This window comes from Podarcis bocagei (genome assembly GCF_964188305.1).
Source record: "Podarcis bocagei genome assembly, chromosome: 4".
Taxonomy (NCBI): domain Eukaryota; kingdom Metazoa; phylum Chordata; class Lepidosauria; order Squamata; family Lacertidae; genus Podarcis; species Podarcis bocagei.
The window spans coordinates 29,980,335-30,004,699 of NC_138128.1; the positions used below are offsets into that span (position 1 = coordinate 29,980,335).

A 24,365-nucleotide genomic window follows, 5' to 3' on the forward strand; every position below is an offset into this window, starting at 1 on the left:
GGCATGATTTTTAAATGTGTACTTGTATATATAGATGCTCTTATGCCTGTGTACAACAGCTTCCCTAAGGAAAAGAAGATGTAAGGGGAAAAACCTGCAATCTGCAAAGTGGAATTCAAAATACATTTTTGAGTGGATTTTAACTGCCCGAAGGGGGTCCCTTGTTTTAAAAGAGGAAAGGACACAGCAACTCTCAAAATAAAAACTGACGAGTAAACCAGACATGATCTCTAAACACTGTATTGACTTGTCAATCATATGACTTTTGTCATAACGGCGATCTTTATTTTTTAGCTGCTGTTTTGTTAATCATGTTTTATAGATCGTAATTCTTTTATTATTTGTTAATTATTTTATGACTTACACTGTATTTGTGATTGTTTCATTATGTTATTACTATTTTTTCTTTGTAAGCCACTTTTGAGATTCATTTGAATGAAAATTGGCATATAAATACAATAAATCAAATCAAATCAGTCAAATGATCTCAACATATATCTGGGTATATGTTATACCCACTTTAACATGTGCCAGCAAATCAGAAATGAAGGGTTGTGTCCAACTAAAGCATACTCTGAGTAAATATGCTGAAACTAATAGACATTACTTAGATCCATTCATTTTAATAGGCCTACTATGAATGCAATTCAGTTGAATACAACTCCAAATATTGGTGTTAAAGTGAAGAGGATGGTGATATCTCAAAGCAGAGTATTACTTGTCTCCACCCCACACTTTTCTAGACGCTTGGTGTCATGAACTGGCTGGACAATGGGGAGAAGGAAGAGGAGCCTGGTGAGGGTTGTAGCTGGGACTGGGACACACTGGGGCAAGCTGAGGATGGGCAAGGAGAGGTTGGTGTAGGAAGTACGGGATGATGGAAGATGACAAAGGAATGGGGACAGGAATGGGGACAAAGGAATGGGGACAGGAACAGGAATGGGGTCAGTGCACAGGAACCAGACCATCACCAGAGCCAGAGTCGTGTCTGTGTGAACATGGCAGGCTCTGAGGCAAATGGAGCAGTGGGAGGGGTGCTCCAGGAAGCTGAGGCAGGCAAGGGCCCACAGCCCAGCTCCCTAGCTGGCCAGGTGGGGCTTGCTAGCTTTGGGAAGAGGTGTGCGACTCCTCGGCTGCAGTAGGCTTGGAACAGGTGAGAGTCACATCCATCATCAAGCCCAGATGTTGCAATCAGAATGCAAAGTACAAAAGGGCAGCAGAGGTGAGGTGCTGTGTCTGCTCAACTGCCTATGTTGAGGGACCTCAGTTTGGATGCTGCAGGATCTCTGTGGGACTGTGCTTCGGTTAGGACTTTGGGCATGGGGATAGACCCTGGACTGGGGACATGACAAACTGACTTGTTGCCAGGTAGGCCAGAGGTTCAGGACACTTGGGCTGGCAGTAACTGAACCAAGAAGTGAGTGATTTGGAATCCCTCTGCAATATACAGGGTGAGTCTTTTAAAAGAGGCCCCGTGGATATAGAGTACACATGTTCCATGGGGCCTCTTTTAAAAGACTCATCCTGCACAACCTGCAATGTATGTGCATTTAACTTGTGCACATTCAACTTTACATGCATGGCTTTTTTTATTTAAAAAATGGGGGGCAGGGTTCTTGAAAAAAATGACTTGAGGAATCCGACCCGCCATTGAACCCAATGTGTTTTGATTATACACAATTCTGGCTTTAGGCAGGGTGCCTGGAATTAAACCCCCACATAACTGGCAGGCTTACTGTACTGTGGAGAGAGGAAAAATAAAGGAACTTTATACAATTCTCAACGCCACAGTGTGAGATAATAATAATAATAAAAAATAGTGGGAATGTTTGGACATGCTTAGAAATATAAAGGATCTGGATTTGAAAAGTTGGGATAAGAGAGGTGAGTTGTTGCCAACCAAATATCCTTCGCTCACATACTATTAAAGGTTGAGAAGAATCCTGTCCCCTACATCCCTCTTCTTTGGCAATCACTCAAAGCCGAGTAAGATTGTCGTCCATAAACACAGTTTTAACAATGAGTCTGTAAGTGACTGTGGAGGCCAATTCTGGATTCACACGTCCTTCCACAGTGGGGACATTGGTTTCCAGGCGGCAGTTGATCATGGTGAGGGTTAGCGAAATGTGCCTTCCTCTTAGCACGTTTCCCCCTTGCATCCTGAGATTGAGTGTCTTCAAAGCCCATGACACTTTTGGTGAAGGCTATTCTCCAGCTGGGGTGCTCGCAGGCCAGCATTTTCCAGTTGTTGGTGTTTGTACTACATTTTTAAAAATTTCCCTTGAGACAGTCTTTAAACCTCTTTTGTTGACCACCAGCATTACGCTTTCCATTTTTAAGTTCGGAATAGAGTACTGTACAGTGGTACCTCGGGTTACATATGCTTCAGGTTACAGACTCTGCTAACCCAGAAATAGTACCTCGGGTTAAGAACTTTGCTTCAGGGTGAGAACAGAAATCATGCTCCGGCGGCGCGGCAGCAGCAGGAGGCCCCATTAGCTAAAGTGGTGCTTCAGGTTAAGAACAGTTTCAGGTTAAGAACGGACCTCCAGAACGAATTAAGTACTTAACCCGAGGTACTACTGTAGTTGCTTTGCAGAGAGAGCTTAACTTCAAGTCCCAGTTCTGATGACAGATTAGACCAGACCTTGGCTTAGGTCAAGGTGGTGCTGCAGTAAAAGCCCAGGAAGCAGCAAGGCGGCTCCATGCAACCCTCTGGATAGCCTCATGTTTGCATCATCTTGATAAGCTATCGTTTGGCCTGCTTTTATCATTGGTAGCTGAGGCCCATGATATTCCAGGGCAAATGCAGTCTTGAGCACGTTCTGTGAATTATTATCTCGGAACATTTTAACAACCTGGAAAGGAGGTCCATCATGCTCAGGGTAGAAAGTTGGGGTTTAAAGTGGAACCCCCAGTATAGACAGGATCCATCGTTGGAGCCCTCCTTTATGCACCCAAGTGTTGCACCAGCTCACACCTCCTTACTCCCCCCACCAACCAGAAAAGCCAAAATTACAAGACGAAAGGAGCGTAACCGTGGCTGCAACCCAGAGGCGAGACCGAGAAAGCCACCGCTCCGCCTGCGTCGGGCTCTGGTGCCATCAGCGTGCAAAAAAAGAGATGTCTCTTTGCTACTAGACACGTGTGGCCTTTGCCTATTGAGGACCCTAATATGGATATGGAACAACTGATTGGATATGGAACAACTGATTGGTTCAAAATTGGGAAAGGAGTACGACAAGGCTGTATATTGTCTCCCTGCTTATTTAACTTATATGCAGAATTCATCATGCGAAAGGCTGGGCTGGATGAATCCCTAGCCGGAATTAAGATTGTCGGAAGAAATATCAACAACCTCAGATATGCAGATGACACAAACTTGATGGCAGAAAGTGAGGAGGAAATAAAGAACCTTTTATTGAGGGTGAAAGAGGAGAGCGCAAAATATGGTCTGAAGCTCAACATAAAAAAAAGAAGATCATGGCCACTGGTCCCATCACCTCCTGGCAAATAGAAGGGGAAGAAATGGAGGCAGTGAGAGATTTTACTTTCTTGGGCTCCATGATCACTGCAGATGGTGACAGCAGCCACGAAATTAAAAGACGCCTGCTTCTTGGGAGGAAAGCGATGGCAAACCTAGACAGCATCTTAAAAAGCAGAGACATCACCTTGCCAACAAAGGTCCGTATAGTTAAAGCCATGGTTTTCCCAGTAGTGATGTATGGAAGTGAGAGCTGCACCATAAAGAAGGCTGATCACCGGAGAATTGATGCTTTTGAATTATGGTGCTGGAGGAGACTCTTGAGAGTCCCATGGACTGCAAGAAGATCAAACCTATCCATTCTGAAGGAAATCAGCCCTGAGTGCTCACTGGAAGGACAGATCGTGAAGCTGAGGCTCCAATACTTTGGCCACCTCATGAGAAGAGAAGACTCCCTGGAAAAGACCCTGATGTTGGGAAAGATGGAGGGCACAAGGAGAAGGGGACGACAGAGGACGAGATGGTTGGACAGCGTTCTGGAAGCTACCAGCATGAGTTTGACCAAACTGCGGGAGGCAGAGGAAGACAGGAGTGCCTGGCGTGCTCTGGTCCATGGGGTCACGAAGAGTCGGACACGACTAAACAACAAATGAACGCCTCCCTCCCCTCAACCCGCTTTTGGTCCCTGCGCGCCTGTGGGCAAAGCAACCGGCCGCCGCGCGCCAAAGCAACTCGCGCGTCACACGCCGCGCGCAGAAGCCGCCGCCGCCGCCTCTCGCAGGCGACGAGCAAATCCAGTCAGCAGCGCCCAAGCGCGGCCGGGCTCCCGAGCGAAGGGTGGGCGGCGCTGGCGGAGCGAGGAGGCGGGCGGCGGGGCGGGGCCTGGAGAGGCTGGTCGCCCCCCTCCCCACATCGCCTCTGCTGCGCTGAGGGGCCTCCGGCGGCGACTAGCGCAATAGGACGGCGGAGCTCGCCTCGCTGAGGAAGCCGGCGCCAAAGCTCGACATCTTGGTCGCGACCCAAGTTCGTAGCCGGGGCTCCCGGGGCTCCGGAGCGCTCTCCCTACCCGGCTCCCTCGCCTCTCGCCTGGGCGGCGCTTGCCCTTCGCCCCCGTCGCCCGCTGGCGGCTCGCCCCAAGCTGACACACGCCGAGCAGATGTGAGCGAGCCTGGCCAGAGCCCCGCAGCCGCTCCGCAACAGCCAGCTCGTTAGCAACAGTGTCCCGCCAGGTCCCAGCGGGAGAAATATGTGGCAGCCGGCAAGCGAGAGACTGCAGGTAAGCGAGGGGAAGCGGCTGCTGCCGCCGGTGCCGGAGGCGGCGGTTATTAGGACGGGGAAAGTGGGGGTGGGGGGGGGGTGAGACGGAGAGACTCACTCTTCTTGTCATGTGATTGCAATATTTGTGGCGAACTGAGTAAGGGGCAGCGAAAACAACAACTTGGCGCCCTCCTCCGCCTGATCCTGCCTGGCAGATCCTTCTCTCGCAACTTTCCTCCTTCGCCAGGCGCATTCCACAACGGACTGGACGGGGCTGCGATGGGGAATCTTGACTCCAGATGTGCTCCTTTTTGCAAAAAGCGCAGATGACTTGCAGATCGTGGATTCTGGCGGCGGGGGGGGGGGGGGGATCCGTCTCTGGCTCCGAAAGCAGCTTCTCTTAAGTGAGATGTGTAGGAAGAATCCTTCCTGACTCTTAATAAAGAGTCCTCTGCCCCAAATCGTTGAATTCCACTTCTAAAAGGTTTTTTTTTGTTTTTAATAAAGAAACATACTGTTAGTGTGTGTGTGTGTGTGTGTGTGTTTGGCCGGGGAAACGAGGGACTGACGTTTTGTAGGGCGCGCAAGAATTTTCATTGACATCTGCTTGCAAACGACGAGTTGATGGGATCTGGTTTGGAATATAGAAGAGTAGACTGTTATTGCTCAACCCGCTCCCTCTCCTCCCACCCCCCGTGTTGGCTGAACGTGGTGCTTTTTTTTGTAGAGGAGTCATTAACAAAAAACGAATCGAGGTCCCTAGTGAGTGTGCGTTCGTGCGCGCGCGGGAGGGGGGGAGAGAGTGGTAGAGCAGGGGTGTTCTTGCTTGCAGGTCTCTCTCTCCTCCTCTCTCTTGCTCTGTCTTTTTTTCTTTTTCTGCTCTAAAATATTCTCCAGATGGTCAGCCAGAAAGACTGCCAGATAAATTTACAGAATCCCACAGACAAACTTTTTGGCAGACCGAAGCTGCATTAAATCTCAGAGTAAACTTTGAAGAAATTCTAAAGTGGCAAAACAAAACAGTATTGGAGGCCGAATGGTTTTGAAGGCATGAGGGGAAGAAAATACACTAATGCAGAATATTTATTTGTAAGGGAAGGGCCAGAGGTTGGCAGGCATGTGTAAGGACCTGTATACTGCATGGCAGACACATGCTGGTGTTTTCTTGCTGCAAGTATGATCTGTTTTACAGTGGTGGGTTTGGAGTGCGAGTTTAGAGTACATAATATTGCAGTCTTGATGATGCTGAGTTGATACGGGGACAACTTTTGAAAGTTGCTTCTGTGGTTTTACTATGATTCATCCAGCCGTAATATGAGGAGTTATTGACTTCTCCCTGCAGATATTTGGGGATAAAAGCCTGTTGTATCCCTCTGAAGATCATGCACTGGTAGTTGCAGTAACTCTTTAGTGTGCCCCCCCCCTGTTGAGTATTATTGCTCCTGAATGCACAATAATTAAAATCCTATTGAAGCTGTTCAGATGCTGTATGCTTTACTTAAGGTAGTATGTGCGGGTTCCAAAGCACATGTCTCTTGGAAAGCAAATGGTTCTGGCTTGCTTTCTGCGTTGTGATTTTTCCACACTAGAAATATCAGCTTTTTGTTCAGGGAATATTTGGCTATAATAACATTGGCTTAATGTTTTACATTGTCATTTTAGCAGTGTTGTTTTCTAAAATTGGGCTGTTATGTAAAACTGCTGGCAAACTAAAGAAATGAGCAATCGTTCAGCAGACTTTTATAAAAGAAGTCCATCATCTACCATTATGAAACACCCTCTTAAAATAAGGTTCTTCTGCTCTCCAAGCTGAAGTCCTCAAGCCATTTGTTTGAGCATGTAATTATCTGGAGTAGATAATAGGTATAGATCTAGGCCTGGCACCAGGATCTTAAAATGTAAAGATGCCATTATATTTTGCTGAGTTGTAGTACAACTGACTATATTTGTGTTGCTCTTCTAGATAGGTGTTATGGTTCAAACACTCTTAAAAAAATACTGATGTTCCAAAGAATACTGACATGTCAAAGGTATCTAACAGTTATGATTATTTCCTTTTAAAATGGAAAATTGTACGTGTGACAATTCATGTCCTTGAAACTTCTTAAGGGATCTTGCCTTAAAACTACTTGTGAATTGCAACTTTGTATTTGCAGAACAAGAGTACAGTATTGGCCTTCCTAGATAGAAGCAAAGTACATTTCTGAATGCTTCAGTAAAACCTGTTCCTTTGAGACACTTTCATGTTAAGAGGAAAAAAAAACTTGAGTAAAAGAAAATACTAGTATTTCTTAAGTTGCCCCCCCCCCAAATCAGGCAAACATAGTAGAGTTTTTATGGTGCAAGTGGTATGTGTGTTTAATTGACTGGGGTCTTGGATTATTGGGATGTGTCATCTTAATCTCCTGCTGAGTACTTTGCATAGTTTCTGAAAATAGATTTAGAGAGCTACAACTCCCAGAGTTCCAATGAGCCGTGGAAGATATGAGTATGCTCTAATGTCCTCACTACAGAGAGCTGATGCTCCTCTCTCTCCCATGTCTTTGTAAGAATGCTACAAAAAAAGTTCAGAGATCCCAGCCCATCCACCCCCAGTCAAAGTGAGGGTGTTGTGGCCATTCAGCAGAGCAAAGAGCCTCCAAAGAGAGTTTCAGTACATGAAATGGACTGTTGCTTTAATGCTGTGGGAAAGACTGGGCAACATGGCCAAGATCACATTGATCCCTTTCAAAAACACTGCCTTGCTCAGGACCACATTAACATAATAAGTTTCTTCTTAAGACCTAAGTGTTCAAGGCACATAAACGCATACCATTTCTCTTGGTCAATGAGCTAGGAGTATTAAAAAAAATATATCCCCAAAGTTCATTTTTATAGTGCAGGAACACCACAGCTTGATAAACTGGAGAGTGAACATAGGAAGCTGCCCTATTTTTCACATTTTCTTCTCATCCATCTAGTTTAGTATTGTTTACACTTCCTAGGATTTTGGTCTGGGGTGTCTCCCAATCTTCCCCTTCCCTTTCTCTCCCCACTGCAGACCCTTGCCTACACCCAAGCTTTTCTAGTACAGTAGTCTTCAACTTTTCAAACCTATAGCCAAAACTTGCATTTGTAGACCCAGTTTCATTTTTCATTTTACCATATGGAATCACATTTTTGGGGGTGGGGTGGCATGCAGTTGAATTGAATTAGGCTATTGGTCTAGGTCAGGCATAGGCAAACTCAGGCCTCCAGATGTTTTGGGACTACAACTCCCATCATCCCTGACCACTGGTCCTGTTAGCTAGGGATGATGGGAGTTGTAGTCCCAAAACATCTGGAGGCCCGAGTTTGCCTATGGTTGGTCTACGTGCTGCAGTGTTCTGTAATCTAGCCTTTGCCAACATTAGTGCCTCCAGATGGTTTGAACTGCAACTGCCTGATAGGAGTTGTGATCCATAATATTTAGAGGGCACCAGTTTGGCAAAGTCTAGCTTAATCTGACTAGCACTGGCCTCCAAGGCAAAGTTCTTCCTAGCTGCTCCTTTAACTGGAGTAGGCAGAAGTTAAACCTGGAAACTTTAAATATCCTAAGCATGGTTTGCTGAATATTTTACTCAGAGTAAAATATTGAAATTAATGACTCTAACTTAGCCATGCTTATTACTTTTAGTGGGTCTGCACTGATAAAACATAGCTGAATGCCTTCCAATTTTTACAAGCCATACACTAACAATAAAAGGAAATAAGAACCGTTGATCTGGATGAACAGTCAGATTAAAATTGGCTAAATTAAATTGCTTCAAATCTATAGATGCTCTCTCATCTGAAGATGATAAAATATAGAAAAGGATGTTTTAAGGATTTTTTGTTAACAGAAAAATGGAAAAAGCTTTTTTTTTAGAAGGTGAAAATTGTCAAATGCTTCTGCAAACCATACTCATGGTGACTGTATCTAATTTAAAGCCTACTGTTCTGAGTTGGCAGAAGTTTTCCCCCTGCCTTTCACATAATTCACATTTTAAGATAATAAATATACATGGGAACATGAGACCCACAGAAACTAAGGCAAAACAAAGCTTGCTGTGCCCTTTCACTATATCAACTTCATAAAGTTTCTAAAACAAATACCTAGAAAGAAATATCTGAACATATTAAACACAGGTATTGGTCTCTGGCAGATATTGTGCCTTGGAGGTTATATTATTTCTGCAGCTGGAACTGAGGGATTGATTTCAAAGAAAAGAGCAGAAAATTTGGAGACTTGAACTGATGCAGTTTAGCCAAGTCCAATTTGGTCTCTCTGAATTTCAATATTTTCAGTTTACTGATCACCTGTCCTATTTTCAGACACAATTTCTTCATTCTAATACATGATAGCCTATGGACCCCTGATGCCACTGATGTAAAGGCAAAGTATACCCAACTGGGGCAGATTGACTTATTATCATCATGTCCAAAATGTGGGTTGGAGACCAGATTTTCAGAGCAAAGGAGCACATTGTTGTGGGGTGTTCATTTCTACTGTCTGCTGTTTACACCCAAATGCATACCCCGCCCAGCCAGGCTATGATACTGGAAATAAGTTTGACCAAGACTGTGTATGGGGGGGTGTTCTAAAAATTGGACCTCCTACTGCATACGCTCACACTCTAGGCCTTTGAAGACTTTGCTTCCACCACCAGGTAGAGAACTCTGGAGCCTTAAAGGACCAACCTTCTGTCCTGAGGACAGGAACTTCACCTCCATTCCACAGTCTTTTTCCTGGTGCATTACCTGCTTCTCTGGACTGTGCAGTGGGCGCCATCTGATTCTTGAGACTCGGGAGACTGTGCCTGTGACGGTCGTGAGTTCTGTCCCTATAGGCCCTGGTGGTCTGAGAGGTTCCACAAGCTATTCCTGTCCCTCAGCCCCTAGTGCAATGGTCTCCCTATCTTGTGCCCTTGCAGCCTCTTTCAAGGATCATGACATGGTTGAACAATGAGAAGGATACAGGACAACAAACTGTTAGAATTCCTGCTCCATGATTGCAGTCATGGGGTTTTTGTCTTTCACATGACGGTATATGTTTTGACTCCACAGAGTGGGAAGTGACGGAGACAGGATGTTTCTGTTACTGTGTTCTGTGAAGTGGGACTATTGTCCTTTGTTCTTTTTCTCTTTGCTGTCTTGATACTAGAGAGAGAAGGAGCCATGTTGCAGTGCTCCATGTGTGTTTATATGTAAATAAAGTAGATTAGCCAAAATGCTGAGTTGCTAAGGTCTGTCACGCGCATGCTGTGCAAACTCTGCAGATCCCTAAGTGTGCCGGTGTCAGGTGGCATTGGTCACTGTGATGTTCAGGCTGAAGAAAGCTTTTGAAGCTCCCGAAGGAAAGACCAGGAGGGAGAGAACATGCCAGTCAGGCATGTGTCTCTGCCAGGGTCCTATTCGAGTGTAGGCTGAACTCCTGACACAAACCATCTTTGCAAATTATTTATAGAACTTGTTGAGATATGCATATCCGTCACTTTAAACACTCGCATTTGTGAAAAGCTCTTCATGGATGACCTCAGACAGTGACCAGTGCCAACTCAGCTGCAATATTTTTCTCTGGATTCAGTTCTCACATTCAGCTGTCAGTCATTGTAGTGGAAAAAGCGAAGTGCCGCTTCAGTTTCACTACTGCTTGGGATGCCATAATGTCTGGACAACAGTTCTAGAAACATCATAATATCCAGGGTCCATCTACACCGAACTTTGTAGTGTTGCCAGGGCACGAACCACATGGTGGCTCTGTCATTGAAAACTGAGGTATTCTGATGAGCCACAGCTTCATTTCTAACTTTGCAGCCAGCTGTGATACTGGCAGCTAGCCAGTTCCTAGTCCCAGAAGGAGTGATTGTGTTTGCAGTGCTTTGCTACAATGGTAGTGTTAAAATGGACATAAGTGCTGTAGCCTTCATTGGAACATAGTAAATATTGCATTAGAACAAATTAGTTGATGGTATATGTGTTTGTATCTTTTTTAAAATCTGGCACTTGGTTTGGAATGAGAAAATATTTTACTAGAGCAAAACAGGTGATGAAAACAATGTACAGAACAGTGTAGTAATTGTAGTATAAAATTATAGTTGCTGGAACAGTTATAGCTCAGAGAATGGGCTTCCCATAACCAGGATGGAAGCAGTGAATTTTGAAAAATAACAACAATTCAGCCCTTGCTGACTGATATAGGGGGCTTCAAATGCTTGTCTGGAATGGCAGGGACTTTTTATTTTTAAGAAAAATAATAAAGATATTATAATTGATACCACTGCTTGAGAGTTTGCCATATTCTTGCATTAAGTTTAGACTTATTTGGATCTTGAGTGCCTAAAATGAAGTTTTTGATAACTTGGATGATTTTGTATTTGTGCATGGATGTTAAAGGTGAGGGTTTCCTTTCTCTAAGCTTGTATTTTCATCTCTCTTTTATTAATCTGTTAAAAGAAATACTAAACAATGTGCAGATGTCTGTTAGAGGTTATTGTGTTAATATTGGTAGTATGAAGGAATACCCATTGATGGGATACAGAGACACATGCAGAAACATCCTTACTTAGAAAATACCAGTAGCTTTGCATTTAATCTTGAACTTTCGCATGTGTGAATTAGCTAACTATGGCAGTGTATGGATTGAAGTGCATTATATATTTATGGTGTGATGTTAACAGAGTAATCACTGTACTGGCTGAGAAAATGCTACCTTTGTTTTTGCTGTTGCTTCCTATTTATTTTCATACTATCTAAGATGTAAGACAAAAGATGAAATTGAACATGTCTGCCTCTCACCCTTAATTAGATCTTAAGTCCCACACAGTTTTTCTCTCTCTTAAGGTTGCATTTGTTCTTAATTGAGATGATGTGAAGAGTGGAGGAATGTTTTGAGGAAAAACCTTTTTCTTTCTTGTGGCTCAAACATACAACTTGGATTGGGTGTGTGTGCAGTGGATTGAATAATCTTACAAAAAAGATGTTTCAGAATTTTACAGGATTCTTATTGATTTTGTTCTCAAAACATGAGTTTTTAAATGTATAGCCCTGTCTGTGTCAAAGGCCTGAGACAAATAGTATCTCACTGCTCTGGAGGTTGCATGTAGTAAGACTAGTTACTGTAAATGTTAGGTTGGTTTTCATGGCTTTTGGAACAGATGGCTCCGTGTTCAAAGCTAGCAGATGTTAGAATTGTATCTGTTATTGTGGTGACAGCTTAGTGATGAGTTGTTGACATACTTGCAAAAAATACCATTTTTTTAATTGGAGAATTAACTTCATTACTAAGCTATGTTTTCTGTGTCTCTCAGCACTACATTACATTTGATGATAAATAAGCAATACTTACTAATCTTCTCAGGTAAAATGGGATTTGTATGATACAATCCTCTATTTACTGCAGAACACCCTAATTGTCTTCAAGAGGATTATTCCAGAGTTACTTATCGGATCCACCCAGCCATGGCAAAACTGTCATCTGAAATCAATTAACTGCATACTGATCTTCAGATTTTGCTCATCCAATGCAAATTCATCAGTATTATTAATGTGAGAAGTCTGTCACAGGCACATATAAAATTCGTTTCTGCCCTTCTCTGGGCACAGGCAATCCATGTTCTTAACATTCATTTTACATGTTTTTATATAGCATCTTAGTTTAAAACCATTATATTTAAAGCACATTATAATGAATTAGAATGCAGCCATACATTTTAAAGGTGGCAAACCTGTGGTCTCCACATCATTTATTCCTGCATTGCAGGGGGTTGTCAACCTGGTCCCTACCGCCCACTAGTGGGCATTTCAGGATTCTAGGTGGGCAGTAGGGGGTTCTACGGCACAAGCTGAATCCTCCTTCCATTGAGCACTGGTGGGTGGTAAGGAAATTTTACCATCAAGAAAGATGCACTAGTGGGCGGTAGGTATAAAAAGGTTGACTACCCCTGGACTAGATGATCCTCAGGCTCCCTTCCAAGTCTACAGTTCTGTGATTTACCATCTTTCCCATTAGACTTGCTTGTTACCATTCCACTGAGAAAGATATGTTTGTATCTAAATTTCCATTTCCAAGCTATCTTCTAAGACCACAAGTAGATCAGACCAACATCTATCCAATCCAGCACCCTGTTTTCTACAGTGGCCAATTAGATGCCTAGAGGAAGCTCACACACAGGACATGAACACAGTAGCTCTCTCCTGCTGTTGTTCCACAGCAACTGGCATTCAGAGTCATACTTCCTCTGAACCTGGAGTTACTATGCAATCATCATGCTAGATGTTGTTGTTGTTGTTTAGTTGTTTAGTCGTGTCCGACTCGTCGTGACCCCATGGACCAGAGCACGCCAGGCACTTCTGTCTTCCACTGCCTCCTGCAGTTTGGTCAAACTCATGCTGGTAGCTTCGAGAACACTATCCAACCATCTCGTCCTCTGTCGTCCCCTTCTCCTTGTGCCCTCCATCGTTTCCAACATCAGGGTCTTTTCCAGGGAGTCTTCTCTTCTCATGAGGTGGCCAAAGTACTGGAGTCTCAGCTTCACTATCTGTCCTTCCAGTGAGCACGCAGGGCTGATTTCCTTCAGAATGGATGCGTTTGATCTTCTTGCAGTCCATGGGACTCTCAAGAGTCTCCTCCAGCACCATAATTCAAAAGCATCAATTCTTTGGTGATCAGCCTTCTTTATGGTCCAGCTCTCACTTCCATACATTACTACTGGGAAAACCATAGCTTTAACTATACGGACCTTTGTTGGCAAGGTGATGTCTTTGCTTTTTAAGATGCTGTCAAGGTTTGTCATAGTCACTGATAAACTTTGTCCAACATGACTTTGCCATAATTCAACTTTTAAATTCAACTCCATTCATTGCCATTACCACATTTTGCGGTAGAAAATTTAATAGTTTTAACTTTGCTTCCTTCTTGCTGCCCTGAATTCCCCACCATTTAGTTTCATTGGAGGACTCTGAATTCTATTACTATGGAAAGGGGGAGAACAGATTCCCTGTATTCACTTTCTCTACACCATGTATTATTTTGTATACCCAGGCTCAGTTCTACCATTAGGTAGAAAGAGACAGTCCCCTTGGGGTTAGGGTTGCTATAGTCCCAAAAGTGAAAAAATCCAGACATAGTTCTTGAGCTTTTTGGGGGAACACCCCCCCCAAAAGATTGGAGGCTCTTCTTGGGTTTTGTAAAGGATTTTTCAGTAAAAGCAAAACCCCGCCCTACCCAGACATTTTCCGATTCAGCAAAAATGAACCCGGACGCCACTTTTGCAGCCTGATTACCGGATGTGTCCAGGAAAACTTGGTCTTATGGCAGCCCTACCTTGGGTAGCAGTTGCTGTGAGACAAGGAGCAGCAGCAGAATACTGGAGGACAGCACTGTGTGTGCAGTGTGACCCGCCTTTCCCACTCTGAGCCAACTCTTGTCCTCAGGTGTGTTGGAGGATGCTGTTCAGTAACCAGTGTTGAAGTAAGATTCAAGTACCAGTTCTGTGGAATCCCAAGTGTTGACTTGGAGTAGGGGGAGATTTTGGTCTTGCTTTAGGTAGCAGCATGTCTTGCGTTGGCCCTATATACCTTTCAGTCACATCACCTTTTTGTCTAAATCAAAGGTAAAGGTACACCTGAATGTTAGGTCCAGTCGTGGACGACTCTGGGGTTGCACGCTCATCTTGCTCTATAGGCCGAGCGAGCCGGCGTTTGTCCGCAGACAGCTTCCGGGTCATGTGGCCAGCATGACTAAGCCACTTCTGGCGAACCAGAGCAGTGCATGGAAACACCGTTTACCTTCCCTCCGGAGCGGTACCTATTTATCTACTTGCACTTTGATGTGCTTTCGAACTGCTAGGTTGGCAGGAGCAGGGACCGAACAACGGGAGCTCACCCCGCCACGGGGATTCGAACTGCCGACCTTCTGATCAGCAAGCCCTAGGCTCTGTGGTTTAGACCACAGCGCCACCCACGTCCCATTGTCTAAATTAAGAGGTTCCAAATGTTGTAGCCTTTCTTCACAGTTCCTTCAGCAACCTAATCATGTTGTTTGCCTTTTCCTCACCTTTTAGAGCTCTGCAATACACTTTTTTGAGGTGCAGTGACTTGAACTGTACAGTTTTCTTTCTTTCTTTTGGATAAAGTTTTATTAACGCTTTTCACAATACAGTCTACACGAAGAATAGTAAAAAGAAAGGAAAGGAAAAAGAGAGAAGAGACAATAATTCAGAATCCTCTCTCGCAAGTCTTAACTTTTGTCCCATACATAGAAAGGTTTGTCCTCCCAGTTTTCACCTGAAAGCACCCCAGGCTTCTCCCAGCCTCTCACACGGAGAGATCTCCACTTCCCGGTCTCTCACACAGGGTCCAGACTGAGAACTGTACACAGTTTTCGAAGAGAAGTTGAATCTTGACAATTTCTTCTGGATGCTTTCTTAATGACCCCTAACATGGAATGCACCTTCGTTACTGATACTGCAATGAAAACTTAAGTGTTGCTACAATTTGTAGCTAAAAGATGAAAGCAAACAGCTCTTTAACATCGATTTTTGTGTGTGGGACGTGAGGGAAGTTGATTCTTTGTTTGACTACTCTCACAAGTTCAAAGGACTTTATTTCCTAGACTGTTCTTGCTATTTGAGTTAGTATTGGGTTAGGAAACTTGAAAACAAAGCTCTGTGAATTCAGAGCAGCTCATCTGGCACCACTTAGGTTTGGGCAGTTCCCTTTTTCTGTGTTGTTTATACTTTGCAGAAAATGAACAGCTCTGCAAAAGTGCTAAATTTGGGAAATGCTGTGTGACCAAAGAAAATGAAAGTCTGTGGGTCCTTTGTAGAAAGATTTTTGAGAAGCAGATCTTAAGAGATTCATTTAAAGCATATTGCCTTATGAAGTTAACAGTTCATCTAATGATTTAAATCAATGGTTTCTTTGAAAGTAGCTAATTAAAGTTCTGAATAATTTATTGTCTAAGGCTGCAAGCTTTCACATGGGAGTAGACCTTTCTCTAAGTTGTAGGCATGGAGAGACTTGGACTGTCAGTTTGTAGCAGTTTAAAGTTTTGGTTTGTTTATTTGAATATCGAATGGCAAATACTTTGAAACCATAGGAACAATTTGGTTGCAATATCTAAGTATTTTTAAGAGTTACCACAGTACTTCGTGTAAAGAGGAACTGCTAAACAATTCTCTGTGCTTTTGTACAAAGGTAGGATGTTGATTTCCACCTGGGCTCAGTGTTTGAAAGAGCCAGCTTGTAAAAGTTCACAATTACCTTACATTCTAAAGTCTCATGCAGCAAATACAACAGAATCATAGTACCCTAAAGACTAGCAATTTTATCCCTCAAGCTTCTGTGTGCAAGAACTTGCTTCACTTGATGCATGGATAAAGTCTTCTGCAGCTTGATCCCAAATGCCTTTCCTTGTGTTGTCACCATTGCCCTTCTTTGAGTTCCCAGTTCCACACCATGTCTGGTCATGGTGAGAAGCTAGGCTTTTGATAAGTTTTTTAAAGGCCCTGAGGACTTTGGTTCTTCTTCTGTATTGTCTCTCAGGAGGTGGTGCAAAACACATCTTTTCTGTTTGGTCTTTAGTTCTGGCTATTTTTTCTTTTTATTGGTGCTATTCCTTCTGGGCTTTCCCCCCTTAGATTTGTTCAGTTTGGTTCATTGTATTATTGCCTTAAGTGCTAGAAAGGCAGCTAACAAATGCTGATGACAAAGATTTGGACAGTTGAGTGAAGAATATAAATAGAACCAACCAACTTCTGTCTCATTCTTGAGTTATCTTCCACCAGCTCTTTAAATTGAGTTGGTAACTGATCATTCCTCCTGTGGGCAATTTGTGGGCTCTTACTCTAGTTATCTTATGCAGGCTTTTATTTTCTATCCAGAATTTGATAATGCTCAAACTGAATTCCTTTAAGCACTTCTTTAGCCTACTTTAAACATACATTTCAAAATAACTTTGAGTATTTAATCTGGTAATTACTAGTTGGCATTGTATGTCTGCCAGTGGTTATACCTCTTTAATCTTCATAAGTGTGGTCCTTGCAAGCCTAGTCCTATGTACAAAGAAAAGAACAAGGATTGAGCAACTCTGTTAACACCCTCATTTTCCTTTCAGTAAACAGACTCATTACATAATTGTGGATTGTAAAGAATTGTGATAAAAGTGCATCTTTGCCTTCACACATACGGACACAGGGCTATCTTGCTTTCTTCATTTCTCTATAGTATCTGGTTTATATGAAGAAGGTAGGAGGAAAGCTTGTATTCTTTCCCCCCTTTCTCAGACAATAGTTTCTCATTCCTAGAATATTTGTTTGTATGCCAGTTTTCATTAGCTCTTAAAGCCCTAATTGAGCTTCACATAGAATCGTAGAATTGTAAGGTTGAAAGGGACACTGAGGGTCATGTAGTCCACTGCGCTGCAATGCACTGAATTCAGAAAAAGGTCATTTGAAGTCAATGCTACAATTGTGTGTGAAATAATGGTGTTTGTTAATTTAGAAGTCCTTGACTTCTTTTTGTGGAGAATGTCTTCAGTGATACATTGCCTTTCATTTTTTTTATATATAAAAAAGTCATGTGTGGCCTTGAGATTAATTATCTGAATCTGTTAAAGTTTTCTAATAAATGTGGTTTTTATTTTGAAAGAAAAAATATTTTGTGAGGGTTTTTGGCATGTTTATTGATGGAATGGGGACGCGGGTGGCGCTGTGGGTAAAACCTCAGTGCCTAGGACTTGCTGATCGTATGGTAGGCAGTTTGAATCCCCACGGCGGGGTGAGCTCCCATTGTTCGGTCCCAGCTCCTGCCCACCTACCAGTTCGAAAGCACTCTTAAGTGCAAGTAGATAAACAGGTACCGCTTTATAGTGGGAAGGTAAATAGTGTTTCCGTGTGCTGCACTGGTGCTGGCTCGCCAGCTGCAGCTTCGTCACGCTCGCCACGTGACCCGGAAGTGTCTTCGGACAGCGCCGGCTCACGACCTCTAGAGCGAGATGAGCGCGCAACCCTAGAGTCGGACACGACTGGCCTGTACGGGCAGGGGTACCTTTACCTTTACCTATTGATGGAATGCCAGTTTCAGTTGTTGAGTGGCATTCTCTATAAAACTAACCAATTTTTATGATGATGTATGTTGAACTTGTCTCTATGCATGAGAAGATGTGCGTCCAGAGAATATTATATTCCATTTTATAATAGAAATGTTGGCCCTCAATTATCACGGTTCCAGCCTTGACCTCAAGATATAGCTGAGTTGATGCTGCTGCAGCCGTGGTTGGGGGATGACCTGGCTTCCTGATACTAAGCCCTAGGACTGGTGTTTAGGAGCCAGTAGAACCTAAGCCCAGACTTTTATGGATGCCCTTCCCTGAGTCCAAGTCACTTGATGGGTCAAATACCTCCTTCACACCCTACCCAACAGCATGGGAAGCCTTCTAATGGAAAAGTGCTTTATTTAAGGTGCTTGGCACTCATAAGAGTTAGCATTTTTTATACAAGAGGGTGGAGCTTAAATGGAGTTGATAGGATAGAAGGATTCACAGGGTCCTGGCTACCTCTAGCCTTTCTCAGAGCAAGTTGTTCACTTGGAGCTTTCCATGGTACTGCAACTGTCAGGCTGTCTTTCTTTGCAAGCGTCTGCATCAGATGGTTCAGACCATCTACAGTGTGAATGGCTGAGAGGTTTCACTGTAAATAGTTTCTCTTGTTTAGTCTTTTCGGCTTTTTTATAACTGAGATTCAGCAAGGGCTCTTTAATCTTAGCATTAAACATGACATTTCCAAATATCAGAAGGTCATCTCCGTTCCTTTCCTTCTCCCTTCCAACGGGCAAAGGAATAACATGGAAGCAGTCAATGGACATTTTGAAATGCTTGCTGCTATACAGCTTGATCATGTTGACATATTATCCAGTATTTTATAGGATTAAAACAGGTACACATGCTGGTTGTCTTAAAAGGCTCAAGCAAGCAGCATTTATTAAGTAATTTTGAAAAGTTAAACACAGAAAAATAGTACCTGGAAATTATACCTTTTTTTAAAAAAAAAATTCAAACCAGTATCCTATAATTTTTTAGTCTACCATTTAGTCTTTAGCTCAAAAAAAAGTCACAGTGCTTGCCTCTCCCTCCTTTTTTCCCTTCCCTCCCTCCCTCCCTCCCTCCCTCCCTCTCAAATGTCCAAAACTTGGATCTTAGGTTTCTCTGAGTACTTACCTATCTCTACTGTCTTTGTTACATTATAAAAACAACTCATCTACTTTGACGGGTTAATATAAATAACAGTAAATATACACAGATAGCTGCTAGCAGTTCCAGAATTTCAAAACTTGGGCTATACTACAAGGTTATTGTTGGATCTAGTACTTAAGCAATAATATAGTGTACCAGCCAAATGTATTTGTCAGATGATGAGCTCCAGAAGTGGATACATTTCAAAGATAGAGGTACATAGTTTAAATATACAAACATTTGGATAGTGTGTAACTCTTGCTCAGCTCCGTCCTCAACAATAAATGGGGTGGGAGCGGCCATAGATGATGTCTTTTTTTAAAAAAAAGTCTTTTCAATTATCAGGTACTGGCCTGATTTTACAGAAGTGAGTATAATTAACCTTTGATTTCCATAGACAGGCACACAGGTGAGTGGTGGCAGTCCCCAGGGTTTAAGACAGGGGTCTTTCCCAGCCTTGTCTGGAGATCCAGGGACTGAACCCGGGATGTTTTGCATGCAAATATGTGCTCTACCACTGTTCTGTGCTCTTTTTCTAGATTCATGCCAGTTCCTACTATGGGTGTGGAAACTTGCTGTATCTTGTAGGGTGTTGCTTCTGTAAAAAGTCTTGTTCTGTACTGACTCTTGAACTGTTTCCTATGTTGTCAGGGTCTGGGGGAATCAACAACGGCTGTACAATTTTCTTTTTCTTACCAAGTTACTGGGATACAGGAGTAATTAAGGGGTTGTTACCTTTGCTGTTGGTCACGATCTTGTCAAGTGTTAAATATAGGTTGTTCATACCAGAATGCTTGTTTACTTCATAATTTTCATTTTTGAAAAACATTTTAACTCATAGGGATAGTGTATTCAGTCATGGGGGAAATTCTTGTTTCTCTAGGAAGACCCACCAAATTGTTGAAAAAAACTACTGGGATCTTGAAGAAGCCTGAGCTATTCCTAGAGTGGCCTTATAGTACAGTACATCTGTTTCTTCATCAGTCCTCCAAGAAAGTTGGAGTGCTGCCCATTCCACCAGGAGTTCTTCACCATTGTTTGCTGAAACTGAGTTGGAAACTTATTCCCAAATGAAAATGGGTCTTTTTGCTACTCAAGCGGGCAAAATAGTTTGCAGATTTGGGATGCTGGTCTATAGGGAACTAGTGGAGTCAAACATCTGATGAAAATTGAGGAAATGACCAATGGACATTACATTAAATACACCAAGGACTGCAATCCTGTGCATAGTTAGTTGCAAGTAGGTTCGATTGAATGGACTGGGCCTTATTTTTAAGTAATTCTACATTTAATGTTGGAATGTCTGTGCATTATATTCTTGGTATAGCATCAGAGGCCTTCCTTGCAGAAAGTCTGGCTGAGAGGACGTGGTTGCATTACTGAATAAACAAAGTTATGTTCTCAGGTAAGGATGTAATAGAGAATTTTATATTTGATAAGACAGCTTGCTTACATCAAGCTTCAGCTTAAGTGGGTGTATTGTGTGTGCATGCATGTGTGCACCATAGGCAATAAAAGACAAGGTATCTCCAACTTTTCTTGCTTTAGAGTTTCTTCTGTTTGTCTGGAGAGTAATAGACTGACCTTTTGTTTCTCTGTTATGGTTTGAGGCTTTTGGCATATCTGAAGCTTTCCAAGATAAACTAAGCGAGTGTGGCTTGGCATTGGAAAAGCTTATGTTGAATGAAACTAAAGTTTCGGCAGCAATTACTGACTGAATTAAAATGTTATCAACTGAGTTATGGATGTGGTTGTGGGATAAACCCTGGCCTCTTGTATATGAATAGTTCAAATGTTAATGTTGGTTTTGCTAGAGCAAAATCAATCCCACTGAAATAAATGGCTGTTATCCAGAATTTGCTCCTCCAGAAGATTACACAAACTTAAGAGTTATTCATTGTGTTAAAAAGTACTGAAATAGGTTAAAATAGGTGACCAATCCTTTCACATCACACAATATGGATACATTTTCCAAGGGAAAATGCATATAAAATATTTCAGAAAAGGAGCTTACACTAGTTTCTCCACTCTTCTCTTGTGATGTTCAGATTCCCTGGAGTCCCTGCTGGAATATGCACATGCCTATCTGAAGAATGGAATATATTATAATAGTATGTACTACATGCTGGTCTTGCATATTGTCATTGCTTGTCAATATATTATACGGTAACTAGATATGTGGCTGAGAGATGTAGCTGGAATTTTCAGTATTGCATTACAGTGGTACCTCGTGTTAAGTACTTAGTTCGTTCCGGAGGTTCGTTCTTAACCTGAAACTGTTCTTAACCTGAAGCACCACTTTAGCTAATGGGGCCTCCTGCTGCTGCCGTGCTGCCGGAGCATGATTTCTGTTCTCATCCTGAAGCAAAGTTCTTAACCAGAGGTACTATTTCTGGGTTAGCGGAGTCTGTAACCTGAAGCGCATGTAACCTGCAGCATATGTAACCTGAGGTACCACTGTATTAATGAATGCTCTTTGCTCCTCTCCTAGGTTTTCAGAACTCTAAATCTTAGGGGATCTATTGCTCCATGTGGAGAAACTCTCTTGCAGAATTATAACACTTGTTCTGGCTCTGCAGGTAGAATTCTAGTAGGTCTTGTATTCTTTCCCAAATATTAGAGGTTTGATCCAGACTTACTAATGCTTAGTGTGCAAAGTTCTCTTTGATGACACAGAACACTGGCCCTGGCTGCATCAATAACTCAACACAGCATCTCCCAGTTGAGCTATACTGGAAATGCCCTAGAAAAGAAGGCAAGTTAAAAACAACCACCACTACAAATTTCTTTAGCAGCACAGGCAACTATTTGGTTTCTGAGATTTCTTTTTGTTTTTTCTCATTTGCTGGAATAGCCCATTAGCTGATACTATAACATCTAGTACAGTGCAGCTACAGCCATTAAAGCTTCCAATTAATACATTTATTTGAAATGAGTACTCCCTGACTTTCAAGGACATAGCAGGAGCTCCTGCCTAGTTTTTAATGGATGAAGTTTTATCCAGAGGGTAGCCTAAGTGCTTATTACTGTGCATCGACAGAGAACCATATAATCAGAAAATGAAAATTACCAAGGAATGTCTGCTGCACCAATGGTTTGGAATGGCTATTCTCTAGCACAAAAGCCTGAGCAGGATTGGCTTTTCCCTCTGCATGCTCTTATTTTCTTATAAAATCTGTAATAGGTACCACATGTCTATGGAGAGGATTGAAGCAGAACACAATAGCTCTGCCGCTCAAGAAATAACCAGCTTCTAAGGAAAGCTAAGATATAGTATTTGCAGTTACATGGCATGGTGAATTTTGTCCAAGTATAATATAGTAGTGTTCTCTTTTCAAAATTTCTGAAGAGCTCTCTTATAACATCAGTCAGGAAAGTAATAAAATACGACAGGTTTTTGGGAAAAAACATTGTTGTACAGTAGAATTAGGGGGGGGGGATGTTAGCAGGCACAGAATCCTTATCTATTACTTTTCTTTTGACTTCCCTCTTTCTGTCTCTTTCTCATTTTATTACATCCTATTCTATTTTTAATGTTTGGAATGGATTTACAGGCCTTGGTTTAGGAACAGCACTGGTTAGTGCCATCCCTAGAATGCCTGATAAAAGTTGTACCAAATGATAAAACTTCTGAAAACAGTTCAAATACAGATGCAGACTTAGATCAGGTGCAGATTCTGATTAAGATGTCACAACAATTTAAGATGCTGGCAAAGCAGAAAATTGGCAAATGAGAGACAAGGAGAAAGCATATAAGTTTGAGGCATGCTCTTGGTTCTCCAAACCAGGTGATGTCTGAAATGAACCTATCTTACTGAAGGCACAGGAGAAGACGGCTGTCTGAAAGCTGAACAAGAAAAAAACAATGAGAGCCAGTGCAGCATAGCAGTTGATGTTGGACTAGGAGCAAGCTTAAGATCACTGCTCAGCTGCAGAACTCACTGTGGGACTTTGGCTTAGACATTCTATTTCACCCTAGTCTATTTCACAGAGTGGTTGAGGATATAAAATGGTTGGGAAAGAACCAAGCTCATTCAAGGAAAAGTGGGATATAACTAAACATCTAGAGGTCTATCTTAAGAAAAGCCTTAGAGATGACTTGATCTTAAACTAAGGAACAAACTTCAATCCCATCAAGCAGAAAAGGTTAAAGACAGTTTATTGAAAGCCTGAAGTGCAAAAAGATGGCAAATCCAGACATTGAGAGAGCTCCTATGCTTTCAAAAGTTGCACAGAATTTGATTTGATCTTGCACATCTAAGCACAGGAGGAGATATGCAAGTTCCCCTGGAGAACTGCCCCCAGCTGGATATGAAGTGATTTAATTTTGCTGGTGATGAATCTTTATAGCAACTGAAACAGATCTTAAAGGCATGGGAACATGAATTCTCAGCAGCTTATCATATATTCTGTGGAGTGCAGTACAGTGTTGGGCATGCACAGTATTGCTAGACCTAGAACCATGGTTTGAAATTGGCTTAGTATCCTGGCTTGTTATGAAGCTCTTCCTGATTTGAACAAAGTGGGAGACTACAGTTAGAGACCTCCTGGCATAATTGTGGCTTATGTGAATGGAAGAACAAAAAGATTGCATGCAGGGGTGTTGCTAGGAAGTTAAAAAAAACTTGGGGCATGAGTCAATGGCACAAACTTGCATGTGTTAATTTATATGTAAAGATGAAAAATTAGTTTAACTTTAAGAGGGGGAAAAGCATTTGGCTGATGCTACCATGGTGTGCTCTGAATATGGGATGCCTACAGGATTTTCTGGGCTGAGTACATATGGACCTTCTGCCACACCCATAAAAGATTTGGAAAAACTGCTGCTCATGTGCATATTGAAACCAAAATGAGTCTTACGCGACATCTGGCAAGACTCCTCAATTTGCCCAAAATGTGTGCGTGCGCGTGCACACATGCAGTGGACTACTATGAAATATGGTAAACTTTGGCATTCCATTGTAATTAGTAAATTCATATCAATAAGTACATGCCCCCCCCAATGTCTGCTATTTATTTGCTTGGAGGGTGGTAGAGACCTTAGGAATGCAGAAAGGCACCGCAAAACTCAATGAATAGAAGATGTGAAAATGGCTTCTGTTGGAGGAAGTCATGGTGCTTCTAAAGTTTAATTTGAGTCTGTTGAAGTCAATCAGTGTCTTTGTACTGACTTGAGCTGGCACTGGATCACATCCTCTCCTTTTAAAGACTCTGCTTGTATTCAGTACATCTGTGAGAAAAATAAATATTTACACTGTATTTCCCTTCAGCCTTTATTAGAACATAGGGATAGGATGGAAGGAAGCATTATGGGCATCTTAACTTCATATGTAGACCGCTTCTTAAACAGAAGCTGGGACAGAAAATGGAGCAGCCAAGCTCTGTTGTGTCTCC

General features: G+C 42.5%; 1 protein-coding gene across 1 annotated transcript in view; it reads left to right on the top strand.

The window, feature by feature from the left end:
* The first annotated feature begins 4,372 nt into the window (after positions 1-4,372).
* PID1 (phosphotyrosine interaction domain containing 1) overlaps positions 4,373-24,365 on the top strand; it is an 89,855-nt gene continuing 69,862 nt past the window's right edge. Inside the window, exon 1 of the mRNA XM_081190679.1 lies at positions 4,373-4,760. Coding sequence (XP_081046805.1) covers positions 4,731-4,760 — 30 coding nt within the window. The 5' untranslated portion in view covers positions 4,373-4,730. The remainder of the gene's footprint in view (positions 4,761-24,365) is intronic.